We start from the raw sequence: 24,474 nt of genomic DNA on the forward strand, positions 1-24,474 counted from the left end.
CAAGAGATCAGGGCTAGATCCAACACTGTTTTTTAGCTCACTGCCCTGTTCCCATGATGCACTGAGCCAGGGACAGACTAATTTGCATATAGCCAGGTGTAGGACGGTACCTCCTGACTATGGTTGCCCCCAACTTTTTGCCCTGTGTGTTAGCTGGTTTACGACATAGTTGGCCTGGGACCCTGCCAATCAGGACCCCAGGCCTACTGCTCTCTCAGTAAAATGGATTCCATGTACCCTAGGTACATTTCCAATTGGTACTGGGCCACCTTATCAGACCCTGTAACTCAGGGCATAGGTGTACCCAGGGCCTACCAGGGGCTGAAGCATGTATTATGCTACCCCTGGCTGGCCTCCTAAATTTGACACAACTGGCTGCATGACAGCTGGGGCAAAGTCGTGTAATCGCCCTTTGCTGTAGATATAGTATACCTATATCTAACCCTAAAAATGGACACACAGATTCCTATCAGTCACTCCTATCGCAGGCCTTGACAATCCTGAAGGCAGAGTGCTTGGAATCGTGTGAGATGGTGCTCTGGCATGAGCTGAGCCTGTCTGCAGCTTGCGGAACCAAGTCCTAATAGCTGTTCCATGATAACGCATACCATATACTCTTAAGTGCATTATAATCCTCGCGGTTAAATGCTATCTTTGGTATTGCTTTATCAAAACATGTCGAGTAAGGTGTCATACGAATTGGAATACTAACCCCTCGCCAATTCTGGCAACGGGGTTAGCATTCCACCCTTCTAGAGGGACACGACATGTATGTAACTGTGAACCCCGGTTAAAGTTAAACGAAGCCTAAGCTCCACAAAATGGATGCTGCCACCACAGACACAAGTCTGACCCCCTGCAGCTGGGAGTCCTTCCAGCGAGGGGAGCCTGGACAAAGGGTTTCCTGTCGAGGGCGGTGCTAGCACCGTCCCAGACAGGGTTTTGTGTATCCTGGGTAGGCAGGGCTTTACAGGAAGGTGACTGCTGAGTGGCACCCCGGTGCTCACTACGCATAGGCCGGTCAGAACCAGTTCCAGGGGCACACCAGCCCCTGGCCTGGGGAAAGTCCGGCATGGGAGAGGGGTGTAACCACCCCCCTCCTAGTCCCACCCATAGGCAGGACCTAGTCACCGGGTCAGCCCCTTTTCTTAGTATAAAGATAGGAGCGGGCCCCCTGTTCAAATTAGATCATCTTTGGAATCAAGACACGACTTTCTGCGATAGGACATCAAGATTTCTTCTTCAAGATTCTCCCTTGTGGCTAAGGAGTAGTCACCCTGCATCCGCAGGCACCATCAAGAACACTGCGGTCTGCTGCAAGTCCTTCCTCAGGAATCCGACGACCCAGCACGACGAGACCCGGCTTCCCTGGTACCTCTGACCTCTACTCACCTCTACAGCCAAGCTGAGAACCGTGAGTGCGACGAGACCTCGAGGGACCGACGATCGCCAAGACTGCACGACTTCTTCACAACAAGCCCGCCGAGTGTCCCTCTGGTGAGTGCTTTGGGGTCCGAGAAGCCCCGACCCTGAGCAGCTCCAGCACCGAAGATCAGCCCTCCAGCATCTCCACGATCTGCGTGGGGCCCTTCTGCTTTTTGCTGCTCACCGCGTTGTTTGGCTACTAGCCCGCTGGCTTGTGGCCTTCTGAACGACGCCCGACGACATCACTGCTGCTGGTCTGGTTGCTCCAGACTGGCCCTTGCTTCCTTCCAAGAGAGAAGCACCCCGGACCCTCCTGGTCCACTCCAGACGCCATTTTGAGTCCACCGCGTGGGCTTGAATTTGCCAAGGCTTTGTTGCCCAATCCTGGGTCCAGCGACGCCGACAGCTTCATCCATCGTGGGACAGCTCGCTCCTCCCTCCTGGTCGCCGACAACGCCTCCTGGTCCGTGAGATCTGCAGAGCACAGCGTCACCCACTCACCTAGTCGAGGTGACTACCATCCGGTGCCCTCCTGGTGCCACCTGACTACTGGCTAGTAGTCACGAACTTGGTCCCCTCTGCTTTCAGGTGTCATCTATCTTCAAGATCTAGGCTTGGATCACTTCGAACTCTCTTCACTGGTCGCCTGCCAGCATCTTTCTTCCAGGCTCCTGGTCCGTCTACGAGGATTCCCGACGTCTTTTGAGACATATGCAGCTGCAGCCCCTGGGCTAGGTAACTTCGGCATTTCGGTGTCCCAGCATAGCCTCACTATCCAAGGGTCAGAATCAACTTTCGTTTTCCTCCTACCAGGTCGGGTTCGCCCGAGAACACTAACTCTGTGAAATCTAGCTACCATAGACTTTGTCCCGCATCACGCGTGAGAGTGCACACTCTGCACATGAGTCCCCTGGGTCTCCTAGAAGTAATCTAACGATTCTATAGTCAAGTCCTAGCGATTCCAAAGCCTATTAGTACTGTACTTACCTGCTAGTAATTTCGCATTCCACTTTCAGAGTATATGGTTTTTCATGCCCCTCGGGCATTTGTATATACTGTGCTAACTTAAGTATTTTCGTAAGAGTTTTGTTTTGAGCTTAGTACCCTGTCCTCATAAAGAGTACAGGGCTGTTGTGATTTTAATAAATACACTGTTTATTTTCATAACACTTGTGTGGTGTCCTTTCACTTGGTGTTCAAGGGGTATATGTGTGGCATAACAGCTGGCTTAACACGCCACTATCGAGTCTTTAGCCTTAGACTGCTCGTATCCACGCTACTAGGATAGCTGGTCTATAAGGTTGACTTACAACCAATCATCAATAGGGGTTGCTGGACTGATACATAGTGTTCACTAGAATAGTGAGCACTGCATATCAGGCCACCTTCTCACACCAGGTTCTGAGCTGGGATGGTGCAGTGAGCTAAATAACCGTGATGGATCAAGCCCTGATCTTTGGACTAGGTAAGAGTGGTCTGCTTAATTCAGACACTCTGTTCATCACCACCCCCTTTTCTGAATCGTTTTTGGCCACTATAGGTGTGGCAGGGTATACTCAGACATGAGTCCCTTGCTCACTGCACCATCAGGATTCAAGCAAGCTGGGCCGACGACTGCTTAAATGCCAGAAACCGGTTCCCGGTAGCTTGTCTCCTTTCCAGTGAAGAATTGGCTTGGTAGTCTGGTCTGCCCTGTTCCCATGATGCACTGGGCCATGGACAGACTAATTTGCATGTAGACAGGTTCTGAGCTGGGATGGTGCATTGAGCTAAATAACGGTGATGGATCAAGCCCTGATCTTTGGACTGGGTAAGAGTGGTCTGCTTAATTCAGACACTCTGTTCATCACCACCCCCTTTTCTGAACAGGTAGGTAAAGGGCAGGGACCAATGAGTCTGTTCCCTTGGGTGGGTACACCGCCTATTCTGCCACTCTCCAGTGGGAGGGGGGCAGGAGCCTGTCCCTGGTTGACTGGGTCCCCCCATCCTCAAGATGGTGGGGACTAGAGATTGTGCTTCACCTCGCCTCCCCTAACTTAGGGGTGGAGTTGACAGAGGTGGGTACACCTCTCTTCCTCATTTTGTTTTTCCCACCGGTTCTCCTGCCAAAAGTGGGGGGTAGAAGCAGTGGGGACCAGTTGCTGAAAGCATCAAATGATCTAGAGAGGCTCACAAAGGCGGCATGCCTTTGAAGCTTCTCATTCGTGATCCCTGCCCACCCTGGGGGAGGAGGCTTGGCACCTTGTCCCAGGATGTGCATTGTTTCATGCCCCCGAGAGCAGCAAGCTCTCGACCCAGGGGTCCAGAAACATGTCTCATGGTGGCAGCCACTCAGTCATGTCACTAGGAGTTGATCGAGTTTCAGGGGGCATCTCTTAGATGCCCACTGGCGTGCATTTTACATTAAACCCACACTGATGCCAGTGTAGGATTTAATGTGCTGAGAAGTTTGATAGCAAACTTCCCAGACTTCAGTGCAGCCATTATGGTGCTGTAGAGTGTGTAATGACAAACTCCCAGCACCATATACTCTTAATGGCAGCACTGCACTTACAGTGCCCAGGAATGGATCTGGGAACTGTAGGGATACAGGGCTCATGCACCTGTACCCTCACCACTTGCATAGGGCACCCAGCTAGAGGGGTGACTGATGTATGTCAGGGCAGTGTTTTGTGGGCATGTCGGGGATGTGTGCCATGTCGATTCACTTTGTTCTGCACCAAGACACACAGCCTGCCAAGGCAGTGTGTGAGTGTCAGGGTACAGGGTCTCTAAGGGTGGCACAATAAGTGATTCAGCCCTTAGAGGGCTTCCCTGGTCACAGTGCCCTGGGTATCTGTGGTACCATTTACCAGGGGCTGACCTGTGGACAGAGATGCCAATTGGGTTAGGTGTGGGGAAAGAACACAGGCCCTGGGAACCGGATTGGCAGGGACCCAGGGCACATCAAGAAAAAGTGCATCAATAGTCTGGCAAAAAGTGGGAGGGTGGGTTATTGCAACTGAAACCCACTTTCCTGCACACTATTCATCCCTGGCGTTCCCTACAAGCCTGATTGGCAGCCAGGGGAGGGTGAGGAGGACTGAGAAGGGTCTGTAGACCCTTTAGCTGACCAGCTTGAGGATCCGGACTAGCAAGAGGAACTGGGTGACACCAGCGTTCTTAATGCCTCCCCGATTCTTGGCATGCTCTCTGGTTGGTGTTGCATAGGGCAGCTGAGGACTTGGGCCTGAAGCTTCCTATGGTGGCATTCAGGACTAACCTCCAGACAGGTGCTTCAACCTGCAGCAGATTCTTCCGATCCCCTGCTGCCTTTCAATGAAGCCCTCACGGACATCCTTCTGGGCACTTGGTTCAAGCCCAGCATATAGGGCCCCTGTGGACAGGACGATTGCCAAAGCCACCGCCCAGCACTGGGAGACCCACTTTTCCTCTTCCAACACCAAACCCCTGAGAGTTTGGTGGTTCAAGCCTCCCGCAAAGGGCGCATTCCCTACTGCTCCCCCAGATAGGGAATCAAGGAAGATAGAGCATCTTCGGAAGATGTTTACTTGCGCGAGATTAGCGCTGTGGTCAGTGAATACGGCATGTCTATTGGGCCTTTATTCCCATACGGTGGTGCAGGTGCTCCCCAGTTTCCGGAGGAAGCCCAGGCCATTCTCACCCACGCAGTGGCTTTGAGGTTAGAGATGCAGCAAAATTCACAATCAGTTGTGGGCTGGATACCACCATCTCACTTGGCTGAACGGTTTTCACGTCAGTAACCCTGAGGCCCTACGCCTGGTTGAGGATATCTGGTGTTTCTGGGGATGTCCAATCCACATTGCTGGACAGGCCCTTTGATGGCCGTCACCTTTTTGGTGATGAGGCAGACACGGTGCTCGAGCGCTTTGAGGACCCTAGGGCTTCGGCCAGATCCTTGGGCCTCACGGCGACCTCTTGCCCCACGTAGTCTGCTTTTGCCCCTTTTGTGGCTACAGAAGGGGCGCCCCATCACGTTCGTCCCCATCTAGCCACAGGTTCACCCAAGCTGCCCAGCCTATGCATGGCCGCCTATGTGGGACCCAGCGATGCCGGTCTGGGGGCCAGCGGGTGGGCCAGCCCACCCATTCCCCCCGCAGTATCATCCAAGCCTCCCTAATTGACCTTTGAGGGCCACCATCACGTCAGGCAGGTGGGTTTTGCAAATAGTCCGAAGGCGCCCCTCCCTCACCTTCGAGACTACCCCTCCTTCCATGCCACCATCCTTCCATCGCATGTCAGAGGATCACCAGGAAATTGCAGCTCTCTTGGCCAAGGGAGTTATCAAAAGGGTCCCTGTGCCACAATTAGGTTGTGGTTGCTACTCCCACTACTTTCTGGTACCCAAGAAGGACAAAGGCCTGAGTCCTATCTTAGACGTCAGGGACCTGAATCGCTTCCTTCAGAAGGAGTAGTTCAAGATGCTCACGTTGCCTCAGGTTCTTGTCTGCCCTCGATCCAGGAGACCGGATGGTAGCATTGTACTTGCAGGACGCATATTTCCATATCCCCGTCATGCCAGTCCACAGGCGTTACCTACGGTTCACGGTAGGCCACGAGCATTTTCAGTTTACTGTGCTTCTTTTTGTCTTTACCAGCACCCCTCGGGTGTTCACGGGCGGTGGTCGCAGCTCATCTGCGCCTATTAGTTGTTCCTTTCTTCCCCTATCTCAATGACTGGCTGTTGAAGGCGGGCTCGCCCCAGGCTGTCGTCTCCCACCTCCAGACTATGGCAGACCTCCTGCATTCGCTGGGGTTCACTAACAACGTGCCAAAGTCACAACTGACTCCCTCTCAGAAGCTCCTTTTCATCTGAGCGATTCTAGATACGGTGCATTTTCGGTCTTATCCTCCTGAACAGCGAGTCTGGGATACTCGGGCTATGATACCGATATTTCAGCCTCTCTCCAGAATTTCAGTGAGAATGACTGAGGCTGCTGTGCCTCATGGCCTCCTGCAGCCTGCTGACGGCTCATGCCAGGTTGCATAAGCAGACTCTGCAGTGGTACCAGTAGGCGCAACATCAGGGGAATCTCCCTGACTACATCCAGATCTCGAAGGGAACTGCACACCAATTTCAGTAGTGGTTGACAAACCAACAGTGGGTCAAGGGCAGAACCCTCTCCCTTCCCCATCAGAGCTGACAGTGGTGACCAATGCGTCACTCCTGGGATGGGGCGGCCACCTGAGAGAAGCAGATATCAGAGGACTCTGGTCTCCAGTGGAGTCCGGACTCCACATCAACCTTTTGGAGCTCCGAGCGAACCGTCTGGTGCTTCCCTCTATCAAAGGAAGAGTGGTGCAGGTGTTCAGACGCCACTACTGCCATGTGGTACAGCAACAAAGAGGCGGGGTAGGGTCGTGGACCCTCTGTCAAGAGGCCTTCGCCTTTGGATATGGCTGGAACATCGGGGCATGTCCCTGGTGGTTCAACACCTGGCGGGTTCTCTGAATGCTATGGCGGACTAACTCGGCTGTCTGTGCATGATGTATCACAAATGGCGTCTTTACTCAGAGGTGGTGCAAGGTCTTTCAGCGGTGGGAAGAGCCTTGGTTAGATCTGTTTGCCACCGAAGAGAACCTGCAGTGTCAGCAATTCTGCACGTTGGGATTTCCAAGGCAGCACGTGCTCTGCAAAGCTTTTCGTGATGAGTGGACCTGCGGCCTCCTTTCCGCCGGTATCACTTCTGCCCCAAGGGCTGAAGATCAAGTGTGACTGGCCCAGGTCATTCTTGTGGCTCCGCACTGGGCACAAAGAGTCTGGTACCCTGAGCTCTTGAGCATGGCCATTGATGATCCTCCGATCAGACTGCTTCTTTGGGAGGATCTTCTGTCACAGCAGCTGGTGGTGTTCCTCCATCCAAACCTGTCCATCCTCCACCTCCTTGCATGGAGATTGAGCAGCAGCAGTTGACAACTTGTGATCTTCCGCCCATAGTCTGTAACGTCATCTTGTCAGCCAGGCATCTCTCCACTAAGACGGTATACGCCTGTAGATGGAAAACGTTTGAGGCATGGTGCACAGCAAAGGTTGTGGATCCCCTCTCTGCCCCTCTTTCTGAGGTTCTCTTGTTCATCCTGTCTTTAGCCCAGCAGGGCTGTGCCTTGGGCACTCTTAAAGGCTACCTCTCTGCCACATCTGCCTTTCTTCGCTTTCCTGATCAGCCTTCTCTTTCATGTCCCCTTTTGTAAATAGATTCTAAAGGACATTAACTATCTATTTCCTTCTTCACCTTTCATAATGACCCAATAGGTCATAAATCTTGGCCTCACTTACTTATGTGTGCTCCCTTTGAGCCACTACATACATGTCTTCTTCGACTAATTACTTTGTAGACTGCCTACCTGCTCCTCATCAACTCTGCTCGTAGGGTGAGTGAGCTTCAGGCTCTATCCTCAAAGCCTCCTTTTCTTGCAGTTCATCTGGACTAAGTGGTCCTTCACGCTAAGCCCTCTTTTTTACCCAAAGGGGAGACTCCATCATCTGGACCCAAAACGTGCACGGTCCTTCTACCTTGACCGCACAAAAATTCCCGGGTGGGCAATCAACTCTTCGTTGGTTATGTGGGCACCAAGAAATGTCGGCCATACAAAAAATGCTCCATCTCTCGATGGGTTGTCTTATGCGTTAAAATCTGCTATTCACTGGCGAAAAAGGAACCTCCAGTGGAACTGTGCGCCCACTGTATGAGGGTAACTGCAGCCTCCACTGTCTTAGGACATGGAGTTCTGCTCATTAATATTTGCCAGGCAGCCACGTAAGCATCCTTGCATACGTTCACTAAACATTATTGCCTGGATAGTCCGGGGAGACAGCTTTTTCGGCAGTTCTGTTCTCCAGTACTTTCTGGTGTGAACTTGGTTCGCAGGCCAACCTCCGAGGTTGGCATTGCTGGGGTATCTATTCTAAGGTAAGTTATCAATAACTAAAGGTCTCTTTCAGATGAACAAGTTACTTACCTTCGGTAACTATGTATCTGTAAAAGACATATATCTGATAGGGACTACTAGCCGCAGAATCCTTAACATAGAATTATCCCCAGGCGCGAGACTGGATCCGGAAAATGTTCTTGCCACAGCATCTCTGCGCGCCGGGGGCGGTACCAATTGACTCCGCCCTGACGTCGTCCGCGGACGTGACGTCAACGAGGTCACATAATGCCCACCCCAGGGCGCTGACGTCGGTGTCCTTCTTTTCCGCGTGCCACGCGGATCCGGATCGTGTCCTGGTCTGTTTTCAGGCCGCCTTCTTTTATGCTTTGAGTTTCTTTTTGAGAACAGTGTGTGGATGCCTTCGGGCTTCAAGCCGTACTCGTCTTGCGCATGCCAGATATCTGCGACGGACTCTCACCCCATTTGTACATGGTGTTTGGGTGAGCATCGTGACTCCACGAACTGCGGAGCTTGTCAGCAGATGAAGCCAAAGTCCCAGCGGGAGCGCCGGATGAAACTCCTTTTGGCCCGCATGTCCAGGTCAGCGTCGTCACCACGTCTGTCCCCCGCTGAAGGGGCCAAGAACCGCTGTTTCCGTCTCAGACATCGTCCTCCTTCGAGGCTGCAGGGGCGTCGCTCACCTGTTGGTAAGTGTTGCAGCTTGTCCCCGAGACCCGGTCCCTGCCCTGTAGGGGCGTGGGTTCTCCGCGGGTCGTGCGGCCACTCACGTCACCACCCTACTCGCCCTTTCCCGTGTGGGGGTGAACAGAGTCCAAATAGAGGCCTATGCTGCAGACCTCTTTGGCTCCTCTTTCTCCTCCTGGGATGCCCGCTGATATCTTGCCTCATGTGGTGCCCTCTGCGGAGTCGCCGGTGGCTCCGGCCTCGGCGCCGACAGGCTCGGCTTCAGGTCTTAGAGGTGTGGTGTCGACGGGGTGGGTGCATATGGGGTCCCCCCCCCTTTGGCGCAGGGCGCCTCTGCTTCGCTACAACCCCCCCTGTGGGGGTCCCTGTGGTCTCGCGGGAGGTTGCCAGGGCTCGTCCCCCGGTCCTCCTCGGGGCAGGTGGCGACCTTGTCCGAGGCCAAGCTGACACCACTCAGGCGCCGGTGGCTGTCGGCCCTGGTGGCATCACAGGTGCTGGCTAAGGGCCGGGGCGCGTCCCTGGGTCCCTCTAGTCTCTCCCCGCAGTCGGCTGCCTCTTCGAAGGTCGGGTCGGCGCCGTTCTTTAGCCGCCCCAGCTCCAACCTCGCCCCACTCTCCTGCTGCTCAGGTGTTGGTGGAGGTCGACCAGGCATTCCCTTTGGCGCTGATCGACGTCGCCTGACGCCATTGGTGGATTCCACGGCGTCGGGTCGTCAACTCATCTTCTGAGGCCCTCTCTTCTCGAGAGGTTCGGCAACTGTTGGTCTCTTCTTCCCCGGAGACGGGGCGACGCAACGTGGCCTTTTCCCTGGCGTCTTCCCAAGTGGGCTCTTCGCCGTCCCCGCGCCCACAGTCCTACCCATCGGTGCCTCAAGTTCCCCACTAATCTGTCACCCTCCGCCGTTCCGAACTTGGCCATTTTTACCTCCGGTTGGGCTGGGTGATGGTAGGCTTAGTTTACAGCTGTGGCCCATTGAGGAATTGCTCTCCCCACCGCGTTGTCCTATGGAGGAGAGTGCTGCCTTTGCCCGGGCTGTCTCCACGGCCGCTGGGCTTTGCGCATGGGCGACCCGGCTGCCCAATTCCCCACGGACCATTTGCTTGAGGTTCTCCATCAGGGCTCTGGTGGACGGGAGCGGCTTCCCTTTGAACCTTCGCTCCATAATTCTCTTTTGGGGGCCTGGGGGTGTCCTGCCACGGGGAACTCTGTGCCCCATTTGCTCCTGCACCGCCACCGTCCTGCTCCTCATGATCCTGTGTGCCTTTCCTTCCACCGGGGCCCTATTCTGCAGACTGCCTTTCCCTCCCTGCCTTCGGTGTTGTCTCCTCCATCACGGAACGCCCAGTGGTTATATTCCTGGGGGCTTAATATCTTTGCTTACTCCAGCGCTGCCTTGTGGGCGCTCAGCAGGCTTTGTGTTAGCAAGAGCCGCTTCCAGCTTGTGGGATTCCGCAGTGTCCCTTTTGTTCTCTGCTTCTCAGGAGGGTGCCCGCACTGATCTGCGGCACCATGTGTTGGATGGCCAGGAACTTGCCGCGTTTATTCTTCGCTCGGCTCTTGATGTTTCCGAGGCTCTTGGTTAGCTCTATTACTAGTTCGGTGGCCCTCCGTCGCCATGCTTGGTTGAGGGATAGTTTTTCCCTGACAATGTGAAAGAGCATCTGGTTGACCTCCCTTTTGATGGCACTATTTTGTTTCACGCCCCTGCGGATTCTGCCATACAGCGATTTCTTGCGGGGCTTTGTCGTCGTCCTCCTCCTCCTCCCACTAAGTAACACTGGATCTAATGTATTCTGGGAGGTGTTCTCACATTGTTTTTTGGGGGCCTGGTCTTTGGTTGTGTGTTCTGCGTGGTTGAGTTGCCTTCAGGGCCCTTTGTTTGGCCCTTCGGTGCTGTTGGCTGCTGGTCCAGCCCCCTTTTTTGACTTGTGGCTTTGACGGTCGGTAAAGCTGTGTCTGTCCTGAGAATGGGCCTTCTGTGTCTTTTGTTGGCTGACTGGTAAGCTGTCTGCGCGTCTACCCGCAGGTCTTCCTGTTTTAGTCTTCTGCTGCGGAAAGTTTTTCCTAAGAGGTGTTCCCATGTTTTCTTGGGACGTAGTCTACCCTCAAGTGGGGTACTTGTAGCTATTGTATAGCTCTGTCATGGGCTGGGGAGGTCCGGCCCCCTTTTTCGGGTTCTGTGCCTTCCATGGGGTCACAGTATACTGCGGTCTCTTTCACACTATGTCTTGGCACAGCTTGTGCTGCGCCCAGATTGTCCTTTTCCATGTTCCCTTCGCCGTTCGACCAGCCTGGCATGCTGTCTCCTGTTTTCATGTTGTAACGCTTCTGCCCTGTTTTTCTAGCATTCGGCCTGGTCCTCTGTCTGGTGTTCCAGGAGGACTAGCTTCTTAGTTTTCTGTGTTCTGGTTGAAGGTGTTGGCCGTCTTCCTCTTCTCTTCTACCTGGTCTGTGTGTCCGTTCCCCCCCCCCCCCCCACGCCCCCCCACCCCCTTTTTGGGAGTGTCCTGGCCATCCCTGGCCTCTGCCTTCGGTTTGTGCCTGGCTTGTTCTGGGTGCCCTCTTCCTTGGGGCTGCCTCTTGCTGGCTGCGCGTGCCTGCTTGCTCTGGTCCACTGTCTGGGCCCTTGGTAGGTTCCTTTGTGCTCCTGCCTCATGTCGTGCTGGGGCTTTGTGCACTTGTGTCTTTCTTCTTAATCCTGCGCTGTTAACGGTAGGGCAGTTCCTGCCTTGTCCGCTGCCTAGTGGCTACTGTCTGCTCAGCTGTTCCCATTGCTGTTTGTTTCCTACGACTGGCCCTGCCTCTGGTTCTACTTCTTCTTCCTGGCGTTGGAGGGGGTTCTTTGTTCTTTATGGGGCTTTCAGCGCTGTCTGTTCCGGCGGGGTGTTAGGGAGATTCTCCCTTGGTTAGGCCTGGGATCCCTGGCCTTCCCTTTTGTCCCTGTGACATGTCCCCTATTGGGACCCTGTGTCTCTCTCTCTCTACTGAGAGGCTTTCTCGCAGGCCCTCCTCCCTTCCGGGTATTGCTTGGGTATCTATTCTACGATAAGGAATCTGCGGTTAGTAGTCTCTATCAGATGTACAAGTTACTTACCTTCGGTAATGGTGTATCTGGTAGAGACGATACTAGCCGCAGATTCCTTCACAACACGCACTTCCTCACCGTTCTGCGAGGGCCTTCAGCTTAGTTTTCTGCACTCGCCTTCCTCCGGGTGGCTTGTCTCCTGCGAGTATCCTCTTCTCTGCCTCCCTGTCGGTATGCTTTGTTCTGTTTATTTGTTCTACCCTTTCCTTGCTAGTACAAGGTCGGTTGGTTCATGTGTACTTAGGCATCCCTACACCTTGGGTTTCCTTTCCGGTGTGAGGTACTACTTTTATTCTTCTACCCTTTACTTCCTTGGGGTTTCTGACCCCTCTGCAGTCCTCTTTGTTGAGGTCTTTTGTCTATGCCTCAGCCTTTGGCTCCTTCCAGGGGTTACTACCTTAATTGATGGTGTTGTCTTTGGGTAACTTCCTGTTACTCATCTGTTCCGGACTTGTTGTTCTTCACTGTTGTGGATTGTAATGTAGACTCTCTTTGTCTGCTAAGATGTTCCTCACATGCTTTTCTGACTCCGGGGAGGATGTCGCCTTAGCTTGAAAGGTTGCTCCTCAGAGCGGTGCTCTGCTCTTTCCCTGCTATGGCTTCAATACCTTAGTGCCTAGCACTTTTCCAAATGGTGCTGTTCCTCTCCTTTTGTCTCTTTTCTATATTTACAGTTTTTTCACACAATGTTCCCATACTCTCTACAGTTTTGTTTGTGATGGCTCCGCGTTGTGGCTCGGAAATGTTCTCCGAAGCAAACTGACGTCAGCGCGTCGGGGTGGGCCTTATGTGACCTCGCTGACGTCACGCCTGCGGACGTCAGGGTGGAGTCACGTGGTACCGCCCCCGGCGTGCAGAGATGCTGTGGCAAGAAAATTTTCCAGATCCAGTCTCGCGCCTGGTGATAATTCTACGTTAAGAAATCTGCAGCTAGAATCGTCTCTATCAGATACACAGTTACCGAAGGTAAGTAACTTGTACATTAGTTATAGATTCCTTACCGACCCACCCACCCTCCCCGTTCTGCAAACTGACTTTTACTGTGAGGGACTCCCTTTCAGGGTCCTAGTTTTGTGCACCAGTAGGCAGTGTCTTGCATGGCTCTATGCTCCTGGCGTGGAAAGTCATGTCGGAACTGATAAGAGTGCGCAGGGGTGGTGTCTAAATAGACACCGCAACGTCCCGGCGGTCACGACACCGACGACGGACATGGAGTCGACCAACGCCACCTACCTACGAGCAGGGGTACTGCTAAAAAAAAAATTCTCCTGATCCAGTCTGACGCCTGGGGGTAGTTCTAAGATAAGGATTCTATAACTAGTATATGTCTCTTTGTTACCGAAGGTAAGTAACTTGTTCGTTCACATGTTACACACATGTTAACTGTTAGAATCTTCACTAGCTCCATCCTCACTCACCACAAAGGTGGTTGGAAACAATGAAAAATCTAATGGAGCTGCTGAACATGCGCATTCTCTTGAAGAGGAGGAGACTCAACGTCATATCAGCAATAAAAAGACTACTTCGAGAAAAATATGTTGTAGAGTCCAAGTCCAACAATAGATGGTAGGAGTGTACATAGTATGTGAATCTGCAGTACTACATGCTATGACTAGGTGCTTACAGGCTAAGTAACATACTCCTTAGAACGGAGTATCTCATAATTTTTCCTTTATCTAAAATTAAAACCATGCTCTTGGGGTTGAGCTATAAATCATGTACTAATAAGTTAAAAAATGGGAAGGCGTGCTAAACAGCTTTGCGGAAGAGCCTTCATAGCACTTAAAAGATGTTACAACACTGATAGTAAAAATAGGTTTTAATATTGAAGAAACTGTTGTCTACATTGTTAAATTTCAGTATGATCCTAGTTTGAAATAATTTTCTTGTGATTTTTAGGTTCACAACCTTTATAGCTGCATCAAGGTTGCTGAAGATTTTGTGTCCCCTGAACATGTGAAACACTGCTTCCGTCTGACTCAGGAGTTCAGGCACCTCTCCAACACTCATACAAACCACGAGGATAAACTACAGGTAATAATCACCTTGTCTGCCACTATCTTGAATTAAAGTAAAGACTGAGCATATATGTTTTTCTTTGCTCACAAATATAACTTTTAACTTTTCTTGATTTTGTAATAAGAACATCTGATTTTCCCTCACTCGTGCTTTTTCGTTTTGCAATGGCAAGCAAAAGCAGTCCATTCATTGTTTTATTTAGGAGCTTTACAAAACGCTATTCCTAGTCTTGCAGTTGAAGAATTCTTTCACCAGAAATATCTTTAAGTTTTGGAGTATGTGTAGCGGTAGGTAACGTGTACACTCCAGCTATCTCGTGTTAAGCTTGGAATGCTACCAGTTTTTCTTTGACAGTTTTTTAAATGTTAATAGAGAACAAATAAAGAAAACATATGGAATACATGGAAAAGTAATACAGATCACTCACCAGATGTCAAAGTAGGGTCATAATCTTTGTGACACACGTACACACCATACTTGTCTTGGTCAGCATCTGAGTGGTGACCTTAAAAACAATCAAGTAATATTATAGCTCCCCACCCCAGGATGCTATAAAGCTGCTTATCAACCCAGGATATAAAGTAATCTCACATGCCTTCCAACAACCGTTCCCTGACAATTCTCTGTGAAGTCACACAGTGTTTGCTATATCACCATAGTACACTGTAAGTATTTCTAAAGTGTCCCTTACCTCTCATCTTTGTGACAACCTATCATATCGGACACTGACTCAAGGTCTTCAGCACAAAATGCTCAAATGGCAGGACTTGGAAGAAATCTGCCTGCTCTTGATTACACATTGAGCAGTGATGAGATCTTGTGGCATGTATCTTAGCACATTTTTCGAATGTGGAATAAGTGCGATGACGAAATTTTAAATAAAGCAGCTTATGCCTATGTTTCATTGACACCAGATTGTTTTGTGTGCTGCAGTTTTTCCACTGTTGACACCCCCCTCCCCCCAAAGTCTTTTTTCCAAGCTGTCCTGGAGAGTTCCGATTGACACGGTTACAGCAAAGAGAAAGTGGTGCATAATCTGGAAACCTTTCTAGTGGCTTTAGTTGATCTAATAATCTAGGTCAGTAAAGTAAAGTACGCTGATTCTTGTGAAAACCCTGGTTGATGTGCCTGGGCTGTATTCCTGAATCCCCGCTCAGCTGAACTGATATGGCAGGAGGCTGTCTATCACCTGGAGTGACACTCTTGCGGCACAAACTTGTTCTGATGATAAATGCCCCCAAATTCATGCACATCCCATTGAACCATGGTGCACTGCATCAAATGCTCTTTTCATAAGTGTTAATTGCGGGTTTTGAGGAAGAGAAAATGCCGGCGGATATAAAAACAGAAATCGTAATCATCGACTGAGTATTATCCAGTCTGAAGACAATGTTGGGTTGGTTTTAATTTCCCTTGGGTTCCTGGGTAGGCCACATGATAGCAAAGCTTTAAGAAGTACACCCTCTGCTTGATTGCTTTCTGGCTTAAGAAATGGGAATCTGCCTCGTGGGTGGACCAGTGTCTGGCACAATGGCCCTGCCCCACCAGGTAATATAAGTTTGTAACATGTGTATGTAAACACACATGCTATGCATACTCCTACTCTATCCATCTAGTGTTGTGCTCTGATTGACTCAATATTTTTATTTTGCCTGTTATCGACATATCGCTATTTATTCTCCTTTCATTAACATTTTTTTTTAACTCTTAAGAGTCCAAAAATCGCAGTTTAAATCATCTTAACAAAGCTTTTCAGCTCATCGTTAACTGCCCTGTTGGTCTAATTACCTGAACTGGACTGAGTGATATGCATAGCTTAACACATAACTTTTCTAAGTGAACAGAAGCAAAACTGAAAGCGATCTCACCTTGGCTTACTTCGGTTCAGGAGAGATGTAAATGTAAGTTAGACAGGCAGAAAGCAAATGGTGCATGGACTATTACGAAGAACATAAAGGTCAATTTAAAAACAGGCTGGCAGTTTATACAAATACTATCCAATAAACACTCTACATACTATATCAACAGAATAAATTACACCAAAAATAAAAGTAAAATTTTAAAATATTTAATGCACTTTTGCTTCCGCTTCCCCCCATATATTCGATAATTCTGTGAAATCATGGTCCGTTATTTTGATTGAAAATGAATATTTGACACTCCATCCAAACCCAGTGTTCATCATTGAAGGTTAAAACAAGCCTGGATCCTCCATCTATAGTCTTCTTGAATTGCTTCAATCAGCTAACCACCAATGACATATCTTCTTTGATAAAGAAATGGAAATCGGACCCAATTTCTCTCTGCAATGTATAACTTGGAATGCCAGTAAGTAATGAAGTTCTAAATCTAATTGTCAACCTTTTGTTTGGAATTGGTGTTGTTCCTGGTGAATTAAAACAAGGCAAGGTTAGGCCCACTCAAAAATAAATCTTGATCTTAGATTGTCATCCAACCATCATCCTTTCACTTTGTTACCTACCACCTCCAAAATTTAGGGAATTGCTGTAGCGGCGGCTCTCAAACTTCCTGAACTCTAATAACTTACTTGAAGTCTAGGTGGCTTTTACCCTCTGTAGAAGCTCAGAGTAGTCTTTGGTATCGGTCCTTGATGACCTTCATACAGCTGCTGTCCCGTTCTTATAGAGTTGTCTGTTGCTTCTGTTAAAGTAGACTATATCATTATGTTTGCAAGATTATAGAGCTCTGATCTAAGTGGTACAGTTTGTGCATGTTTTTTGTCTTTTTTAGAAAGCGGATCCCAAATCTACTCTTAGGTAATTTCAAATTTGAATCCAACCCAATAACACTGGTGTGCACAGTGGACCATTCTTTCACCTTATTTGTTCAATATGTACATGCTTCTGCTTGTTAACAGATGAGTTCCCATGGTTGTAGGTTATATACTTATAGAGGTGATGCTCCACTAATTTTCCTTCTTTTTGGAGCCTCAGGCTTTCCAGTAACTTTGACTGTGTAACATTAACGCCTGACCAAAAATATAGAATATTGCTGAGATTCATACCATGGGTAAAGGTCTTTATTTTGGTCATGATTCTTTTGAATCGCATTCTTGGCCCTTTTCCATCATCTATTACCGGTCTAAAAAGCCTTGCTATTCACTCATTGCAGATACCAGGTTTCTTCATTGGTATCTTTCTTTACCTGCTGGATGCATAAACTAAGTCTCATTATGCCTTTTCTCTCTTTAGCAAGCAGGAAATATGTAAATGCACCCAAATGCGATCCGTGAGGCAGAACATTAGAGTTTGCGGTCGAAAAATAGATCTGTTCCATGCCGCTGGGCCATTCACGATCCAAATCAAGGAGTCTGCCCCATTTTAACTTTTCCCAATAAGTTGAAGACATCCCAGTTATAGGGACTGTAGGAGAGTAGGGTCTGCAATCCTATGATCACCCCAGATTTTTGCTTTTTGCTTCACTGGTTTACGACTTCTCTGGCTGTGGGCCTGCTAATCAGACCCACAGCCTTGCTGTTCTCTCACTAAATTGACATGTGTACCTTAGGTGCATTTACCAATTGGTACTGGGCCACCATATCAGACCCTGTAACTCAGGGCATAGGTGTACCCAGGGCCTACAAGGGGCTGCAGCATGTATTATGCCATCCCTGGCTGGCCATCTAAATCTGACACAACTGGCTGCACGACAGCTGGGGCAAGGTGGTGTACTCACCCTTTGCTTTAGATATAGTATACCTATATCTAACCCTAAAATGGACACCCGTATTCCTATCAGTCACTCCTATGGCAGGCTTTGACAATCCTGAAGGCAGAGTGCTTGGAATCATGTGAGATGGTGCTCTGGCATGAGCTGAGCCCGTTTGCAGCTTGCGGAACCAAGTCCTAATAGCTGTTCCATGATAACGCGTACCATATACTCTGAAGTGCATTATAATCCTCGCGGTTATATGCTAACTCTGGTATCGCTTTATCAAAACATGTCGAGTAAGGTGTCATACGAATTGGAATACTAACCCCTCGCCAATTCTGGCGACGGGGTTAGCATTCCACCCTTCTAGAGGGACACGACATGTATGTAGCTGTGAACCCCGGTTAAAGTTAACTCAAGCCTCAGCATCACAAAATGGATGCTGCCACCACAGACACAAGTCTGACCTCCTGCTGCTGGGAGTCCTTCCAGCTAGGGAGGCCTGGACAAAGGGTTTCCTTCAGGGGCGGTGCTAGCACCATCCCAGACAGGGTTTTGTGTATCCTGGGTAGGCAGGGCTTTAGAGGAAGGTGACTGCTAGTGGCACCCCGGTGCTCACTATGCATCTGCCGGCTAGAACCAGTTCCAGGGGCACACCAGCCCCTGAGCTGGGGAAAGTCCGGCATGGGAGAGGGGTGTAACCACCCCCCTTCCTGGTCCCACCCATGGGCTGGACCTAGTCGCGTGCCAGCCCCTTTTCCTAGTATAAAGATAGGAGCGGGCCCCCTTCCAAATTAGATCATCTTTGAATCCTGAAACTACTTTCTACGAAAGGAACTCTCGACTTCTTCTCAAGATTTCTCCCTTGTGACTAAGGAGTAGTCACCCTGCATCCGCAGGCACCATCCAAGCATCGCGGTCTGTTGTAAGTCTCTCCTCCGGATCAAGACTGCCGAGCTCGACGAGAACCGGCTTCCCTGGCACCTCTGACCTCAACCTGCATCATCAGCCCAGCTGAGATTCGTGGGTGTGACGAGACCTCGAGGGACCGGCCATCTTCAGGACTGCACGACGCTTGCCCAGCACGACCGCCGAGGGATCCTCGAGTGAGTGCTTGGGGTCCGAGAAACGCCAACCCTGAGCAGCTCCAGCACCGAAGTTCAGCCTCCACGAGATCTGCGTGGGGCCCTTCTGCTTTTTGCTGCTCACCGCGTTGTCTGTTGAGTTTTAATGGGGTGTACCCTAAGAACTCTCTGACCTGGGTCAGTTAAGGTAGATACATAAATAGTGGTCAGAATCTATCTATTCGCTGCAACATCCAATGTCTTACATGCGTCTAATTAGGTATAAATCAACAATATTTCATCCATAGTGTGCATACATTTTTATTCATTATTATAGCACATAGTCAGCTAGGTACTCTATATTAATCAATAAGTACCAGGGTTGATGAATTACCAATTATTCAAACGAAAAAATAAGTAACTCAATTATTTCATTGAATCACATCAATGCCTGAGGACACAGGTCTCATTCGAGAGCATATATACAAAATTTCATATGCAGAAAGCATCACAAATAATATCTGAATAATAACATTTCAACGCGCTCAAAGTGATGGAAAGAGGAAGTAGTTAGGTGGGATAGGTGTGATGTGAAGGAAGTGAGGACTGGGTAAAGGTTGTTGTGACCATGAAACAATCACAGTGATATATAATACGGCCTTTACAGTCTACATTTAAATCAGTAGTTCCAAAACACTCTTTTGCATAGGATCTGTTTTACTCCGTTAATTAGTCCTATGGTTGGAGAATAGATATGTTCTGGTCTACGTTTCGACCCCCTGTTTAAAGGGTTGGTTGAATCCTCATGCTGGGGTCTTCTTCAGGACAAGGAGAGACAGGAGCGCTTTGTATTAGGCCGTTCAGTGGCCATTGTGGTTGGACCTTCGTTGGTTCCTTTTTCAAAAGATAATCCTAGGACATAAGGCTTTCCAATCCATTCATTGATAGTTCCGGTTATACATTAGTCCCACAAGGACCGACGTTGGTGCAGGAAAGAATCTCGCAACACTCGGGGTTCGTTCAATGTTGTTCCGCGGCGTGTAACTGCATCCTCGCTTGACAAGCCGTGAATTGCTGTAAGTCTTTCCTCCGGATCAAGACTGCCCAGCTCGACGAGAACCGGCTTCCCTGGCACCTCTGACCTCAGCCTGCATCATCAGCCCAGCTGAGATTCGTAGGTGTGACGAGACCTCGAGGGACCGGCCATCTTCAGGACTGCACGACGCTTACCCAGCACGACCGCCGAGGGATCCTCGAGTGAGTGCTTTGGGGTCCAAGAAGCCCCAACCCTGAGCAGCTCCAGCACCGAAGTTCAGCCTCCCAGCCTCCACGAGATCTGCGTGGGGCCCTTCTGCTTTTTGCTGCTCACCGCGTTGTCTGGCTACTAGCCCGCTGGCTTGTGGCCTTCCCGACGACGAACGACGACATCAACAACGCTGGTCTGGTTGCTCCAGACTGGCCCTTGCTCCCCTCCAACAGAGGAGCACCCCGGACCCTCCTGGTCCACTCCAGACGCCATTTTGAGTCCACCGCGTGGGCTTACATTTGCCAAGAGTTGTTGCCCCAATCCTGAGTCCAGAGACGTCGACAGCAGATACCATCGTGGGACAGCTCGCACCTCCATCCTGGTCGCCGACAATGCCTCCTGGTCCGAGAGACTGCAGAGCCCAGCGTCGCCCACTCACCTGGTCGAGGTGACTTTGTCCGGTGCCATCCTGGTGCCCATCTAACCACTGGCTAGTGGTTCAGAACTTGGTCCCCTCTGCTTACAGGTATCCTCCATCATCGATCCAGGCTTGGATCACATCGAACTTCATCACTGGTCGCCTGCCAGCAACTTCTTCTTTCAGGCTCCATAGACTGCAACGAGGATTCCCGACGTCTTTTCAGCCCTATGCAGCCGCAGCCCCTGGGCTAGGTAACCTGAGCATTTCGGTGCTCCAGCATAGCGTAACGATCGAAGTGCCCAGATCCTTTTTCGTTTCAGCTCTACCTAGTCTGATTCGTCCGATAACACTAACTTTACGAAATCTAGCATCCATAGACTTTGTCCCGCATCCCGCGTGAGAGTGCACACTCTGCACCCGATCTCCCTAGGCCTCCTGCTCGTAATCTGAAGGTTCAGTAGTCCAGTCCTAGCGATCCTAAAACCTTTGAGACTAGTTACTTACCGGCTAGTATTTCGCATTCCACTTTTGTAGTATATGGTTTTCCGTGCCCCTCGGGCATTTGCGTAAATTGTGCGACTTTCAGAATTTTTTTAAGAGCTTTGTATTGTGCTTAGCGCCCTGTCCTCATAAAGAGTCCAGGGCTGTTGTGTTCTAAATAAATATACTTTTATTTTCATAACAACTTGTGTGGTGTCCTTTCACTTGGTGTTCAAGGGGTATATGTGATGGTATAACAGCTGGCTTAACACGCCCTCTAGAGTTTAGCCTAAAGACTGCTCTTGTCCATGCTACTAGGATAGCTGGTCTAACAGGTTGACTTACAACCAATCATCAATAAGGGTCGTTTGGAATGATACACAGTGATCACTAGAATAGTGAGCACTACATATCAGGCCAACTTCTCACAGGGACTCCCCATCCTGCCACTCAAAATCAAGGGAGAAGGTACTAAGGTGTTAATTCAAGAGTTCTAGTAATAAATCGCAAGCATCATCCTGCTCCAGTCCTGCAGTTTGTCCCACCGTGCCTGAATTCCCCAGGCTATTTTCACCCCACAAAAAATTACATCCATCAAGTGGGCCAAGCTGCAGCTTTCTCATGCACTTTGTGCTCCCTCAGGAAGCCTTCAGGCCACATGTATTGACCGAGGTCTCCACTTGTAGTTCTACCAGCATGCCCTTCCTGGGCACCAACTGACTATGTTGGTACTCTCCCTGGTCCCATTCTGAACTGAGTTGATGCTTTGTTTCTGGCTCCAGTGTCCACTACAGGCCCTGCTTTTCTGAAGCTGACTCTCCCTGTGATGACCCACGGCCGATCCAGACGATGTTTCATTTCAGACCCCCAAGCCAATTGTTGCCTTTCTCCATGCACATGTCGCTATGAGATCACAAAGGTGCAACCAGACTGTACTCCTTGACCTCTGTGTTTGAAGTCTGTGTGAGGCTGGAGGACCTATTTGGATCAAACTCTTGACAGGGTTCAGGGAAGGCAAAATGACACTGACTAGGAGGTGGACAATCTGCTTTCCACTCACTATACTGATGGACTTCATAGTTGGCCTAGATACATTGCCAGTGACTGAGAAAGACTCGCTACCCTGGGCCACCATTGGAAGAAAGTGCCTCTTTCGCAGTAGTTATGTGAATGGCAACAGAAGCACTTGAAATCAAGAAAAGCTTGTTTACTGAGCCACTATTTCCATTCAACAAGGCTCTTACTAACACCATTTAGACCTCTTGGTGCAATCCATGCCCAGGACCTGTGGCCAGTTGACTTGTTGCCAGACAACAAAACCTGATACCCAATGAGTCCTATTTTCTGACAAGGCATCCGGCACCTGAAATCCTTGTAGTACAGGTGTCTACAAGTAAAGTGACCTTTAACTCCTTTCCAACTGTTCGTCTGGATAGAGATGTATTAATGCCTTTGGAAAGAGATTTTTCTCTTCAGCAAATTTGGCCCTAGTTCTTTGAACGCAGTGTCCCTTCTGTGTAGGTGAACCCTTGCTTAATAAAATGTGGCCAGCGAAATCTCCTAGGCTATCCCAAAAGACCTTGGGGCCTCACTGACTCGTACTATACAAGATTGCCTGGGGGTAGTGACGTATGCTTGCATGCTGGTTTGGGCACCATGGTCTTTCCAGGCAGGGTTATTGGCATCCATTAAGTGGCATATATGTATGGATGCGATAGCTGAATTTCACTGGCTAGCCAGGCAACCCTTGTGGACCGGCCTTTTAATGGCTCTAGATTGTTTGGGTAGAAAGCGAAATCGACATTCATACAAATAGGGATAATAGAGCCACAGCAAAATCCTTCTGACCCTTGTCTTAACACAAGGGAACGAATAGTGTAGGCAGTTTAGTGGTTACTTTTGAGTTTTAACCTACAGATAATACCAGCCTTCCCAACCGGTGCAGCAGACCCAAGCCTTTTGAGGCAGAGGTAGATCAGTAACAGAGTCTATTTCATACCAGCAGGGACAGCTGGCCTATACCTCGTCCTCCTTTGCTGCAATAGCTGCCAAACAGCTTTAACTTGTCCTCCAAGGCCCATTCTCTGCCATTAGAAGGTAAATCTGATGGGGAAAATCACTGCATCGGACAAATGGGTCTTACTAATCATATGTAATTTCCTCTGTGCCATTATTTAACCTTCTCCCATCCCAATCTCGGAGCAACTATCAGTAAACCATCCTGCAGTCTTGCTGCAAGAAGTTGACATTCTGTTAGCCAAGGGTCCCATTGAGCGGGTGCCAGCTTCAGAACGGATGAAGGCTCATGTCTACCCTAGACAGTTAGTCCATTAAATGCCTTTCTGTGAAAAGGCAAATTCGAGATGCTCACCTTTTTTCAGATTCTTTCTGCTCTGATTCTAGGAGACCGAATGGTTCCCCTGGACTTGCATGGTTCATATTTTCATATTCCTGTCCCGCAGTCCCGTAGCCTTTCTCTGCAGTTCAGTGAGGTTGGTTTTCTTCCAATTTGCAAAACTCCAGTTTGGCCTTATCTTGGCTGTTCACAAAATGGTTGTGATGGTGGTTGTCGCTGGCAAACTTAAGAAGTTTGGTATACAGCTGATTCTAGTTCCATACACCACCGACTGGATACTCTTGGCAGGCTTACTGCAGTCAGCCATAGACCATCTCTGGATGACGGCCAAACTCCTGTCATCATTGGTGTTTTTCATCAGCAAGTGTAAAGTGTACTACATGCAGAGGATTCCCTTGGTTGTGGCTGTCTTGGGTACAGGGTTATTCAAGGTCTTTCAACCACTGCTGTGAGTCCAGGAGATTCAGGACATGATCCAGGTGTATATGGCTCAATCCTGATTCTTGCTGAGGTAAGGAAGAAGCAACTTTTACTAGTGGACTACAACTTGATTAGATCTGTTTGCCACCTGCTAGAAAAGGCAATACCATATGTCCTGCACAGTTGTTTACTCGAGGAAGAGCTCTGTAAGCTGCATTCTGACAGCTAAGATAAAGGTTTCCTGTACACATTCCCGCCACTCCCTCTCCTGCCTCGAGTTCTGAAGAAAGACTGGACCAGCAGCCGCCAAATCATCTTAGTAACCCATGACTTAGCCAGGATAGGATTGTTGCCAGAGCATGACCATGTGCCCTCTGATCCAGCCACCACTTTGAAAAACCTCCTTTCTCAGCAACAGCCGAGATTCCAGCTTCCGAGCCTCCACAGCCTACACCTCCATGCATGGAGATTGAGCAGTGACAGTTATATGCATTTGTTGAGGATGAGGCCTGGTGCCGAAGATTGCAGATGCCTAGTTGGTGAGCTCTTCACCGAACCAGACATTCCCAGCAATCCCATGTTTGGGGAAAATTGGTGGGGGCCTGAAGGTCTTCAGCATACTGGGCTGAAACCCCCCAGGGCCCGACACAGGCATTGTCCCACTAAAGGTTCAGTGAGACCCACCGA

General features: G+C 49.7%; 1 protein-coding gene across 1 annotated transcript in view; it reads left to right on the forward strand.

Moving 5' to 3' along the window:
- The window catches only part of KDM3B (lysine demethylase 3B), a 1,298,224-nt gene that overhangs the window by 1,249,085 nt on the left and 24,665 nt on the right, over positions 1-24,474 (forward strand). The window contains exon 23 of the mRNA XM_086931831.1: positions 14,009-14,143. Within this exon, the coding sequence (XP_086787957.1) occupies positions 14,009-14,143 (135 nt within the window). The remainder of the gene's footprint in view (positions 1-14,008; positions 14,144-24,474) is intronic.

This window comes from Lissotriton vulgaris, chromosome 7 (assembly GCF_964263255.1).
Source record: "Lissotriton vulgaris chromosome 7, aLisVul1.2, whole genome shotgun sequence".
Taxonomy (NCBI): domain Eukaryota; kingdom Metazoa; phylum Chordata; class Amphibia; order Caudata; family Salamandridae; genus Lissotriton; species Lissotriton vulgaris.